Consider the following 12,839-nt stretch of genomic DNA (forward strand, 5'->3'; position numbering starts at 1 on the left):
TTCAAAGCACTTTGAGAGTCACAGAATATCACCCCACCTCCATTTTCTTTGAGGTAGTCTGTGGCTAAGTAGATTCCAGTTAGTTCAGTTTGTGTTGTGCTGGCCCAGTTGTTCAGCCTTTGTTTGTTTGACAATATCATCTCTTTTTCTTTATATATTACAATTGCACAGCCTGTTCTACCTGTGTTTGTCTGCATAGAACCATCAGTAAAAGCATAACATTCACTTGATTTAATACTCTCTATGTGTCTGTTAATAGTTTCTAGTGTGACACATCTCACCACATCGGTGTTTAACATTTGCTTACTACCAACAGGACAACACACACAAGAATGCATCTCCATTCGCCACTGTCCACGATGGATTCTAACCATCTGCCGAAGATACCAAAGAACTCATATGGGATTCTAAAACTACTCGCTAGAACATAACACATATTTATATGTCTAAGAGAACTATAACACCTCAGATCCCTTACCACAAAACGCCCTCTACCACTCAAGTGTTCTGTCGTTTCTAGTACATTTCCAACATTTTTCAAAACGATATTCTCAAATTTGAATTCTGACACTTGCTCTAATGTGAGTTGCTCTTGGTACCAACAACTATTCAGCTATTATAAGGTATACTGTCAATGTACAGAGACTATTTATTAAGTCAAACAAAAGAATCCCTTAAGCACAGGCGTATAAAAAAGTGCTAACATTACACTTGGTCTCGGTCTCGTATAGTAGGTCTCGGTGTCAGACTTAGTTATCTCGATTATATAACTGATGTGGAATATGGAGCATTACCAAGCCACAGGTAGCGAGAGAAAGAGATATACATAGATATATTTATTAAACTAAATCTTCATACAATACATAATATTCAGTATGTATGCAAAAAATGCAGTTATACATTATACATAGGAAGTGCAGGTATATAAAAACAATGTAAGTAAACAGTGCACGTATACAATGGTGAACAGCAAATCGAATCGACCAAAGGCAGCCGAACAAAGCTAACAGCCGAACAGTACTCTAACGTCCAAGTTTTTACTCGACGTGTCCTAATATTTTAGAAGTGTGAATTTTGAATCGCTAACGTTATCATCAAGGATTTTTAATTTTCATATTACATGTGACAACTGTTTTGGTGAGAGAGATAGAGAGTATAGCTCTTCTTAGGTCAAGGAAGTAACATAGCGACTGGCGTTACAGTAGGGGTGGGTTGGATGGCTGTGTCCTGCTCACAAGGTACAAACACTCCACACATGTCTTGCAACACTGTCTTCTCCTGCTGCCTTTCCTCCATCTTGGTTAACAATTTCTTCAAGAACCGCAATTGTCTCCCCGTCTGGGTCGACTTGGCCTCCAACTCCTTTATCCTCGCCATCAGGAAGGTCAGGTCTTGGTCCAGGGACTCCGTATCCTGCTGGGGTTAACCTTAACTTTGGGTATTTACGAACTGGTGTGAAAAAAAAATCATCGGTGGCTTATAAAGAGATTTTTTCTTCATTAAAAATATATGAACCACTTCTTCCTATAGAAATTTACTTAAGAATAGAAGATGACACATATACCCACAATTATAAGGAATAAAATTATTTATAAACGATAAACTGGTTCCACATCAGATTCAGATAAACAGATAAAAATAAAAAATACAGTTATACCAAAAGTTATTTCTTGGAATAAACTGATAATCACGAGGATGATTATACAAGGCGTTCAAAATGTCTTATTCACACCCTATTCCTTATACAGGGAGTCCGTACTGTCCTGTTAACGGCAACAGGACATAGTGGAATTTAAGTAAAAACAAAACAAAACAAACACTCACACGTACACACTACTACTACTTTGCTGTCTCTCGGAATCGAGTATGACGACCATCCAGCTGATACAATGATATGAGTTATTAAGGATGTCACCTAGGTTAGTGAGTTTAGAGGTGACTAAAGAGGCCGATACGGGACCCGCAGCGTCGTCCACATTCGTTGCACTTGTGGACGACTCCACCTACTGTGGAAGGGGCGGTGGCAGCGTCCTTCCGACGTTGGCGCTTGTCTGCTTCGTTTTACAGTCGGGCTAACTTGAAGGTATTGACACCTTCTCGTGTGGTGCTTCTCCAAGCGTTACGATGTGGAGGGGGTCAATTTGGCACCTTTTCAGGTTTGTCTTAAGACTATCCTTATACCTTTTCAGTTGCCCGCCAGCGTTACGTTTACTATTCGTTAGGTGACTGTAAAGAAGCTGCTTTGGCAATCTACTGTCGTCCATGCGGGTAACATGGCCAGTCCAACGTAGTTGTTCATGGATAATGGTTGCCTCGATGCTCCTACAGTAGGTGTCAGCAAAAATACTGGTATTTATTCGCTTATCTTCCCAGCGAACTTGGAGGATGGAACGTAGACTACGTTGGTGAAAGTTTTCAAGTGCCTTGAGGAGCCTCCTGTATGTGACCCATATCTCACTGCCATATAGTTTATAGTAGGGTGGGTAGGACCACTGATCGATATACGATATACTTATACACGGGAAGAAAACAATACTTTCTCATAAACAATGTCTTTAAGAAAATAACTAGTCTTAATTCCTCGGGCCTTCTATTTTTTATTCATAAATAATTGTCGCCAAGTACACCTTGTGTTGGTGGTGAGTATGTATACCTTGTGGTGGTGAGCATGTATACCTTGTGGTAGTGAGCATGTATACCTTGTGGTAGTGAGCATGTATACCTTGTGGTAGTGAGCATGTATACCTTGCGGTAGTGAGCATGTATACCTTGTAGCGGTGGTGAGCATGTATACCTTGTGGTGGTGGTGGTGAGCATGTATGCCTTGTGGTGGTGAGCATGTATACCTTGTGGCGGTGGTGAGTATGTATACCTTGTGGTGGTGGTGGTATGTATACCTTGTGGTGGTGGGTAGTGTGTATACCTTGTGGGCGGTGGTGAGCATGTATACCTTGTGGCGGTGGTGAGCATGTATACCTTGTGGTGGTGGTGGTGATTATGTATACCTTGTGGTGGTGGTGAGCATGTATACCTTGTGGTGGTGGTGAGCATGTATACCTTGTGGCGTTGGTGAGTATGTGTACCTTGTGGCGGTGGTGAGTATGTATACCTTGTGGTGGCGGTGGTGAGTATGTATACCTTGTGGTGGTGGTGAGCATGTATACCTTGTGGCGGTGGTGAGTATGTATACCTTGTGGTGGTGGTGAGCATGTATACCCTGTGGTGGTCGAGAGTATGTATACCTTGTGATGGTGGTGGTAGAGAATTGCACCATGAATACCGAGGTAACCTGACCACGAGATATGAGGTTGACAGTTCCATAAATTAAATAACGAGCTACTTAATGCACAAAGGCAGAAAATACCATACAAAAAGCTCAGTTCATACAACAATGACCCGAAATGGATAAATAATTATTTAAAGAATACTACTGAACAAAGGAAGGTTATAGGTACGAAAATGAATCGTGAAGTTTACCTCCGAGATTATTATAAGGTATTGGCCAGTAGGGTTAAGACCGAGATAAGAAAAGCAGAGTGGAATAATGAACTAAAGGTAGCAAGGGAGGCGAAGTCAAACCCCAAGGGATTTATCCAAATGTATCAAACTTAAACACGAGACAAAATTGGACCAATACAGTCAGATACAGGCGAGCTAAGTGATAACGAGAGAGAAATGACCAATAATCTGAACAGATATAGTTCATCAGTTTTCAAACCGAAAATTTCAACAGGATACCCGAGGCACCGACTATCTCCAGAGATAGTGAAGCACATAAGAACAAAAGAATGGAGGAAACTGCAGCGGGCATATTGGCCCAGACTGGGCAGTCCCATTTACATCCAACCCCTATTGTTCATATAACCACCCAACCTATGCTTGATGCTATCCAGCGTATTCAAGTTAATGATGATATTTGGTAACTTGTTCCGCTCATCCACTACTCTATTTCCAAACCAACGTTTACCTATTTCGCGCCTAAATCTAAATTTGTCTAATTTAAAACCATTGTTACGAGTTCGCTCCTGGTTGGATAGTTGGAGTACATTTGTAATGTCCCCTTAGTTCAGCCCTGACTTCCATTTATACACCTCTATCATATCGCCCCTCACTTTACGTCTCTCGAGGGAGTGTAAAATAAGATGCTTTAACCTGTCTCTGTACTCAAGGTTCCTAATGCCCGGGATTAGTCTTGTCATTCTCCTCTGAATTCTTTCTAAGGATTCTATACCCATTCTGTAATACGGTGACCAGAATTGAGCTGCATATTCCAAGTGAGGTCTCACAAGCGCAAGATATAGTTTTAGGATGACCTCGCTAGTCTTGTAACTAACACCCCTTTGTATGAACCCAAGTACTTTATTAGCCTTGTTTCGAGCAAATACACATTGTTTACTTGGCTAAACGGTTTTAGTAAACAAATAGATAAACTAAAACAAAATAAGTCACCAGGTCCCAATGAGGTATCTGCCAGAGTATGAAAGGAATGTAAGGAAGAGCTTTGTATGCCCTTAGCAAACTTTATATTAGTCATTAAGCAGGTGTAGTCCCACAATCCTGGAGGATAGTGAAAGTGATACCGATTTTCAAAGGAGATAGATCACTATCCTCAAACTACTGTCCAATCAGTTTCACATCCATTGTAAGGAAATTACTGCAAGAAATAATTTCAAACTCAATTCGAAATCATCTTGAGAAACACAAGTTGATCAATGATAATAACCAGCATGGCTTCCCAAGCGGGCACTTATGTCTGACAAATCTATTATCTTATTTTCAACTGTTTTCGAATCAGTGGACGACGAACACGATTATGATGTGGTATATCTCGACTACAACAAAGGCTTCGACAGGGTCCCCCATGAGACGACGTAAACTGGTAGTGTGTGTACCTTGGGGAGTTGTGGTGGCAGTGTGTGTACCTTGGGTAAGTTGTGGTGGTGGTAGTGGTGGTAGAGTGTGTGTACCTTGGGTAAGTTGTGGTGGTGGTGTGTGTACCTTGGGTAAGTTGTGGTGGTGGAAGTGGTGGTAGTGTGTGTACCTTGGGTAAGTGGTGGTGGTAGTGTGTGTACCTTGGGTAAGTTGTGGTGGTGGTGTGTGTACCTTGGGTAAGTTGTGGTGGTGGAAGTGGTGGTAGTGTGTGTACCTTGGGTAAGTGGTGGTGGTAGTGTGTGTACCTTGGGTAAGTTGTGGTGGTGGTGTGTGTACCTTGGGTAAGTTGTGGTGGTGGAAGTGGTGGTAGTGTGTGTACCTTGGGTAAGTGGTGGTGGTAGTGTGTGTACCTTGGGTAAGTTGTGGTGGTGGTGTGTGCAGTGGTGGTAGAGTGTGTGTACCTTGGGTAAGTGTGGTGGTGGTGTGTGTACCTTGGGTAAGTTGTGGTGGTGGTAGTGTGTGTACCTTGGGTAAGTGGTGGTGGTGTGTGTGTACCTTGGGTAAGTGGTGGTGGTGTGTGTACCTTGGGTAAGTTGTGGTGGTGGTGGTGGTAGTGTGTGTACCTTGGGTAAGTGGTGGTGGTAGTGTGTGCACCTTGGGTAAGTTGTGGTGGTGGTGTGTGTACCTTGGGTAAGTGGTCGTGGTAGTGTGTGTACCTTGGTAAGTGGTGGTGTAGTGTGTGTACCTTAGGGTGGTAGTGTGTGGGTGTGGTGGTGGTAGTGTGTGTACCTTGGGTAAGTGGTGGGTGGTAGTGTGAATACCTTGGGTAGTGGTGGTGGTAGTGTGTGTGCTTTGGATAAGTGGTGGTAGTGTGTGTGTACCTGGGTAAGTGGTGGTGGTGGTGGTGTGTGCCTTGGTGAAGTGGTGGTGGTAGTGTGTGTGCTTTGGATAAGTGGTGGTGGTGGTAGTGTGTACCTGGGTAAGTGGTGGTGGTAAGTGTGTGTGCCTAGGAAAGTGGTAGTGGTGTGTGTGTGCAGGGTAAGTGGTAGTGGTGTGTGTGTTGGGTAAGTGGTAGTGTGTGTGTGCCTTGGGTGGTAGTGATGTGTGTGTGCCTGCAAGTGGTATGGTGTGTGTGGTAGTGGTGTGTGTGTACCTTGGGTAAGTGGTAGTGGTGTGTGTACCTTGGGTAAGTGGTAGTGGTGTGTGTACCTTGGGTAAGTGGTAGTGGTGGTGGTGTGTGTACCTTGGGTAAGTGGTAGTGGTGGTAGTGTGTGTGTGTGTGTGTGTGGTGGTAGTGTGTGTGTGTGTGTGTGTGTGTGTACCTTGGGCTGGTAGCTCTTGTAGTGGCGGTTGTAGTTGTCGCAGAAGGCCACCGCCAGGATGAAAACTACGGTGAGGAGTGCTGCTAGTGGTGCAACAAACGCTCGACCGTCCTGACCCATCTGGAGGATTCTGGAAAATAAGGAATTTGCTCGTTTGTCTGTCTCTCCTGTCTAAGAGCTCGTTGGCTATTGAGGTTAAGAAGCTATACTTTAGAATGTCAGCACCTCTCTGCTTCTCTTTCTTACTTCCACTTTTATCTTCCTCTGTTTCTTTGCATCTCTTCCTCTCTCTTCCTGTGGGTTGCTCTTTTACAACATCATAGTTGTCCTTTTTATTCGTCAAATTTACTAAACAATGACAGGAAATAAAATATACGTTTTAATCACATGCCAGAACTAAGCCTTGGCTGATCGTTGGGTCATAACTCTACATTTACCTGGAGTGTACGGAACCTCATACAGGTAGTGTTTACATCTGGCTACGTGGAAGCGCGCGTCCCTATAAATAAGTGAAGGAACCTTGACTAGACTAATCATGAACAACACGCACTTGGTGCTACACGGGATACAGATATACTTTATATAAATGTTGAAAGTGAGGTCATCCACACTACTGTTTTCTCTCTCTCACGAAATTACAAGCAGGAACATAAGATACATAAAAAAGCTTCTTATTCGGTTGAAAGCAAAAAAGGATATGAGGTTAAATCACTGACAATCATCCAGTGTGGTGAAGCGAAATCAGTGATACCAGAGCTGAGCCAAGTGGAAAGTCGTCCTCAACCTGACATGTTATACTACGGTTTTTTAAAACCCTGTTGCCTTCAGTTCTGGTTCAAGTGGAAGAGAACGTATTTAGTTGCAGCAGAGCGTCAGCGCAACATTGATGACTTTTGACTACAACATTCATGGCAAAACTTAAGGGAACCCACCAAATACGTTCTCACATCTCCAGGGATCACTGCCATCAATAACACTCAACATTTTCATTTTTCGTTGGGTTTCATTCCAACAATTGTAACAGTTGTACGTGACCTAGAAATGCAGAGCTAAAACAAAGATAGGTACATATATGTCTTCTAACGGATTGTAAATAATGTGCACACAACAGGAAGAAGCGTGTTACACGCACATACAACACTCATTTGCGAAATACGCAGTTGATCAATACCTTGCTAGCACTGATTTCTGGATGATGGAACTGTTCTTAGAGTGACTGAAGAATAAATAAGTAGTCTTTATAGTGTTCTTTGTGATCGCAGAGTTTCCAGAGTGTCCTTCAAGCTTCTTGGTTGATTACAGAGCTCCTAGGGTGATCAAGAGAGGCTTCATTAGTGATCACAAAGCATCTAGAGTTCTCATTGGGCTTACGGGATATTCACAGAGCTTTGGTAATGGTCTTGAGAAATCTAAAGACATCACGAAACTTCTAGTGCGCTTACGAGGCCTCTTAAGCAATCACAATCATTTCTCGTCTCCATCAGACTTCTTGAATGGTTACGGAGCTTCTATTATTCCCAGAGCTTCTTCAGAGAACTTCCGGAATGACCAATGTCATCTTGAGGATCACATGACACTACGCAACTCCTCAGACCTTCTTGTGAGACCAAGGGTTACTCAATGAAGGTGCACCGCTTGGCAACCTAACTTATTCTGAGTGAAACCCCGACATAAAAGCATCCTCCAGATAAACTCAAACTATCACGGCATGCTTGTGCTGTCCGAGATTGATCTTCTGATGTAACTTAAAATTTCCCATTGATATCGTAAAGACCATACAAGAGTGATCCTTTTATCCTTGAGCCTGTAAGTGTGTCTGGATTACTTCAAAGAGTGACCATGTGGCTTCCTGAGTGAATATATAACTTTTGCAGAGTTCGTAGAGTAAGGTGAGAGCAGGGAGAGACGTGACCTCCCTCTCCCGTGGCCGAGCACACACTGGCCAGCAACAGGCTGACAACCATTCTCGGGTAAATTATGCATGGAGGGACACACACACACACACACACACACACACACTATGTACATGCTAGGTAAGCCCCAAAATTTAGTTATGGAAGAAACCGAAGGAAGTAATCAAAGCTAACACGGATATCCTCTAGCCACGTGTGTTAACTGAATAATTCATATGGGCATAAATTGGGTCTTGTTTGAGGGATAGATCTTGTCCACGGTATACATATGAACTGAGAGTGCCAACCTGAATGCCAACCTTGAGTACTAACCTGAGTGGCAGCATGAGTACCAACCACTACCACAATATAGTAAATAATCTAACACCACTCACTACACAAACTACCACCACCATTATCACCACTCCAACACAACAACTATCCCCTTCCACCACCATCACCACCCCAACAAAACAACTACCCCTAACACAACAACAACCCCCTCCACCACAGCTAGTCCCTCCACCACCCCCAACACAACAACTACCATCACCACCCGACACAACAACAACCCTCCATCACAACTAGTCCTTCCACCACCCCAACACAACAACTACCATCACCACCCCCAACACAACCCCCTCCACCACAACAACTACCATCACCACCCCCAACACAACAACAACCCTCCACCAACTAGTCCTCCACCACCCCCAACACAACAACTACCATCACCACCCCAACACAACAACAACTCCCTCCACCACAACTAGTCCCTCCACCACCCCCCAACACAACAACTACCCATCACCACCCCGACACAACAACAACCCTCCACCACAACTAGTCCTCCACCACCCCCAACACAAACTACCATCACCACCCCCAACATACTACTCCCACTACCACCCCCCAACAAACAGCTACCCCTCCATCACTCCTCCATCACTCCCTCCATCACTTAAGCATCGATAATGGATCAACACCATCACTAGGCAACCCACTGGTGAGGTATGTGGAAGGAGAGGGAAGGAAGAGGGGAGGGAAGGGGGGAGAGGGGAAGGAAGAGAGGGGAGGGAAAAGAAGAGAGGGAAATGGAAGGGAGAAAGGGGAAGGGGCGGTAAAAAGGGGGGGGGGGAAGGAAGAGAGAGGAGGAGGAGGAAGAGAAAGGAGGAGAGGGGTGGAAAGAGAGGAAGGAAGAAAATAAAAGGGAGGGAAGAAGAAGGGTAAAGAAGAGAAAGGGAGTGGAGAGGAGAGAACAATGGAGAAAGGAGAGAAGAGAGGGAAGAAGAGAGAAGACAGGGAAAGGGAGAGGAGAGGAAGAAAGGGGAGTGGATTGGAGGAAGGGGTTCAGTGAAAGAAGAAAAGAAATAAAGGAGGTTAGGTTAGGTTAGGTTAGGTTTGTGAATCTTAAAAGTGAAACAAACTGGGAGGGTGGTAATCATCAGGTGATACGAAAACATTGCTGCATGGTAATTAGTGAGTCAATTGAGGTTATAAAGTCCTAAGTTTTTAGCAGAGAGAGTATCATCTTGGTGAAGTATTTTCTCTCGTTGGTAATTATTTAGTGACGATTTTTCCGGTGGACTAATTTTCTCCCAGGGATTTCCTCTCTGTACACTGGCAGTACAATGGGGTGACTGGGACTGTGGGGTGACTGGGACTGTGGGGTGACTGGGACTGTGGGGTGACTGGGACTGTGGGGTGACTGGGACTGTGGGGTGACTGGGACAACATATGAACACTGGCCGAAGGAAGGAGCAACGTGTTGATTATTTGACTAAAAAACTCTCAAGAATGTGTAACTACTGACACACACACACACACAGACACACTATGTAGGGTGCTTGATTTCCTTCTTTGAGAGAGAGAGAGAGAGAGAGAGAGAGAGAGAGAGAGAGTGTGTGTGTGTGTGTGTGTGTGTGTGTGTGTGTGTGTGTGTGTTGAATATTACTTTTTTATTAAACAAACTTTTAATTTCTTTCACAAATTTAATATTCTTACGACACCTTGTTTTGTGTCATTCAGAGTTCAGTCACGAACAATACCACCAGGACACAGGTGAGTAATATAAACAGGTATGTGTTTATCGACAAAGGTTAATGACAAAGGTAATGCGTATCCGTCATGTCAACACAATATTTTGGTATGGAGTGTATCAATGTATAGTTCAGAAAAGTTTCTATTAAATTATTGTCTATTAAAAACCTACTGTATTCATTGGTACAGTTTGACGAAGATAATCTAAGTTGGAATGAACACAATGTAGCAATTAGTACATGACTGTGAGAGCAGTAAATACGTCTATCAAACTCTTAATTTAACACACACACTTCATAATACAGCTATACACTAGGGAGAGCCTCGGGTAGAACTAATAAAGTCTTGGCAACAAGATAACTTGACCCACACGAATGAACTATCTGCAAATTTCATGTTGATGAGATTTAATACCGTTAATATTTACTAATTATCCTATTTTGTTTCATCACATTTATACTTACTACTGATCCTATTTTGTTTCATGACATTTATACTTACTACTGATCCTATTTTGTTTCATGGCATTTATACTTACCACTGATCCTATTTTGTTTCATGACATTTATACTTACTACTGATCCTATTTTGTTTCATGACATTTATACTTACTACTGATCTTATTTTGTTATTAAATAAGTTGACCACCTGACTAACAATCACTTTTGCAGGTTCAAGACAAATGAGAGGATCCATTCAGGGAACTCTCAAGTGTTGTGGTCGTGTCTTATGAGTTCATATCAGTCCCACAACTCCAGGAGTAACATAGTTGACAAGGGTGGAACGACACATCCTCATCCATTCGAGGAAACACTACGCTTTGTTCCATTGTTCCATCTCTTAAACTATACCGACTATGTAGAATATTGAAGTGCCGGTCATATGTACTTAATGATGAGTAGCATTTCTCCTTAAGGTTATATTTATAACTGTGATTACTTTTTCTCTTACTGTAAAGCCATTTAAGCACGCACAGGAGAATAAGGGTAGGATTTTGCCTTTCTCTAATTCATCATTTCAGATTAAAAACTTATACGTAAATCTCTCTACAGATTAAAAAAAGAAAAGTCAGTCACCCGTGTAAATAATACTACCATAATGTAACTTATATTTCTGTAACTTTCTGCTGACCAAATAATACGGTATTCTTAAACTTAGAAGATTTTAACTGTTAACAAATATATTGGCAAAGCTTTGAGTACAGTTTGCCTATTCTGAGTAATTCAGGCAGGTCTTGACACTGAATGTGTTATCACTGTTCACTGCCACGCAGGACAGAGGTTCACATATAGGTGAAGTCATATTCTATTTGAGGAATAATTAGTGTTAAACATAGAAAAGTTTTCCTGGTTTGGGTTAATCTGATGGCCCCTCTGTTCTAGTGTTCAGCAGATCGTGGGTTACTCCACCACCTCGGCAGAGTGCTCCTCGACCAATAGTTTATTACTTGTGTGTGTGTGTGTGTGTGTGAAATATCTACTGTATAAAAATAAACAAAGTTCTTAAATTCCGATGCGAAATGAATACAATAAAAACAATGACAATAATATTAAAAATACTATTAAGATGTACTGTACCTAACGCACGAATATTAAAAAACGGCGACAAAATTAATAAATTGTTTAACAAAACAACTTCAGTTTTTCAAAGGTTGCAAGACAAGAGTTGCAGACGTAATGTTACCTGGCACTTGAGTATGGATAGCACCATTCCCGGTCGGCAATTTCTGTCATCTTATTCCATGACGGCGATGACCAGTAGCGAGTGTGACTTGAGATGAATCATAAGTTGGTATTGACAAAGGGTCAGGAAAGGCTGGCAGAGACGTTAGCAATATTTCTCACTTCCTGGCAGAGGGCACCATTCCCCACTTCCGGGATCCCATACTGGTCAGTGGTTCCTCGCACCTCCCTACGGATGGCGACAATCTCCATCTCCCCATTCTACACGCACACCTGGTCCGTGTTTCCCGGCCTTCAGCTTTCTTCCCAGACTAGTGGGACCCCATCTTGACTTAGGGAGCAGTGTCCCCCCACCATGACCCCCAGGGAGTACTGGACCATGTCAATACACCCCGATGGTACAAGAACACAATTGTTGTTATTCCAGAATTTATGAAAATGTTTAACTTTCCGACCAGGCCACTGTGTAGAGATCAAGTTTTGGTAATTTAATTCATTTACTTATTTTCCATATGACAAGATTTAAGTTTTTTACACGCACAGCTTAGTTATAAGTTTTAAGAACAAGCTACAGCTGTAAGAGTACATACGAATAAAATTTTCGTTGGTAAATTTCACACACAAATTATGGAGCACTTCATCCAAAATACCCCTTTCAACTCCAAGCCACGCCACACTGTGTAATAAATAATTATATCTAAAACCTGTATAAAAGAACGAAAGGTTTAGAGTTACACGAGGTAAAAATTAATAATGATAAATTTATAAATAGTGTAGTCCTTTATGAATGAGATATAGCAAACAAATACTGAAATACAACCCATGTGATATCGTCCAACATAGCCAAACCTCACCCAGCGGCTTCATTCCGTTTTTACTAGACGATTGGATCACGTCTTTTAATGTAAATTTACACATTTCAGTGTGGCGGTCTGACCCCACACACGAGTCGCCGACGCGGGGGCTCGGAGCAGCAATACACACAGCAAGGTCTATAGACTTGGACGCACAGCTCGTCCCAAACGAACGGA

At 42.6% G+C, this 12,839-nt stretch overlaps 1 protein-coding gene across 1 annotated transcript; it reads right to left on the minus strand.

Annotated features, from left to right (window-relative positions):
• Positions 1-895: 895 nt before the first annotated feature.
• LOC121864949 lies at positions 896-8,118 on the minus strand. Its single transcript, XM_042364166.1, has 3 exons — positions 7,366-8,118; positions 6,195-6,324; positions 896-1,416 (listed from the first exon to the last, which is right to left on the minus strand). The coding sequence occupies exons 2-3, from the start codon at positions 6,312-6,314 to the stop codon at positions 1,171-1,173; spliced, it is 366 nt and encodes a 121-aa protein (XP_042220100.1). The 5' UTR covers positions 6,315-6,324; positions 7,366-8,118; the 3' UTR covers positions 896-1,170.
• Between the last annotated feature and the right edge of the window lie 4,721 nt (positions 8,119-12,839).

The sequence above is a fragment of the Homarus americanus genome, unplaced genomic scaffold (assembly GCF_018991925.1).
Source record: "Homarus americanus isolate GMGI-L3 unplaced genomic scaffold, GMGI_Hamer_2.0 scaffold59578, whole genome shotgun sequence".
Lineage (NCBI taxonomy): Eukaryota > Metazoa > Arthropoda > Malacostraca > Decapoda > Nephropidae > Homarus > Homarus americanus.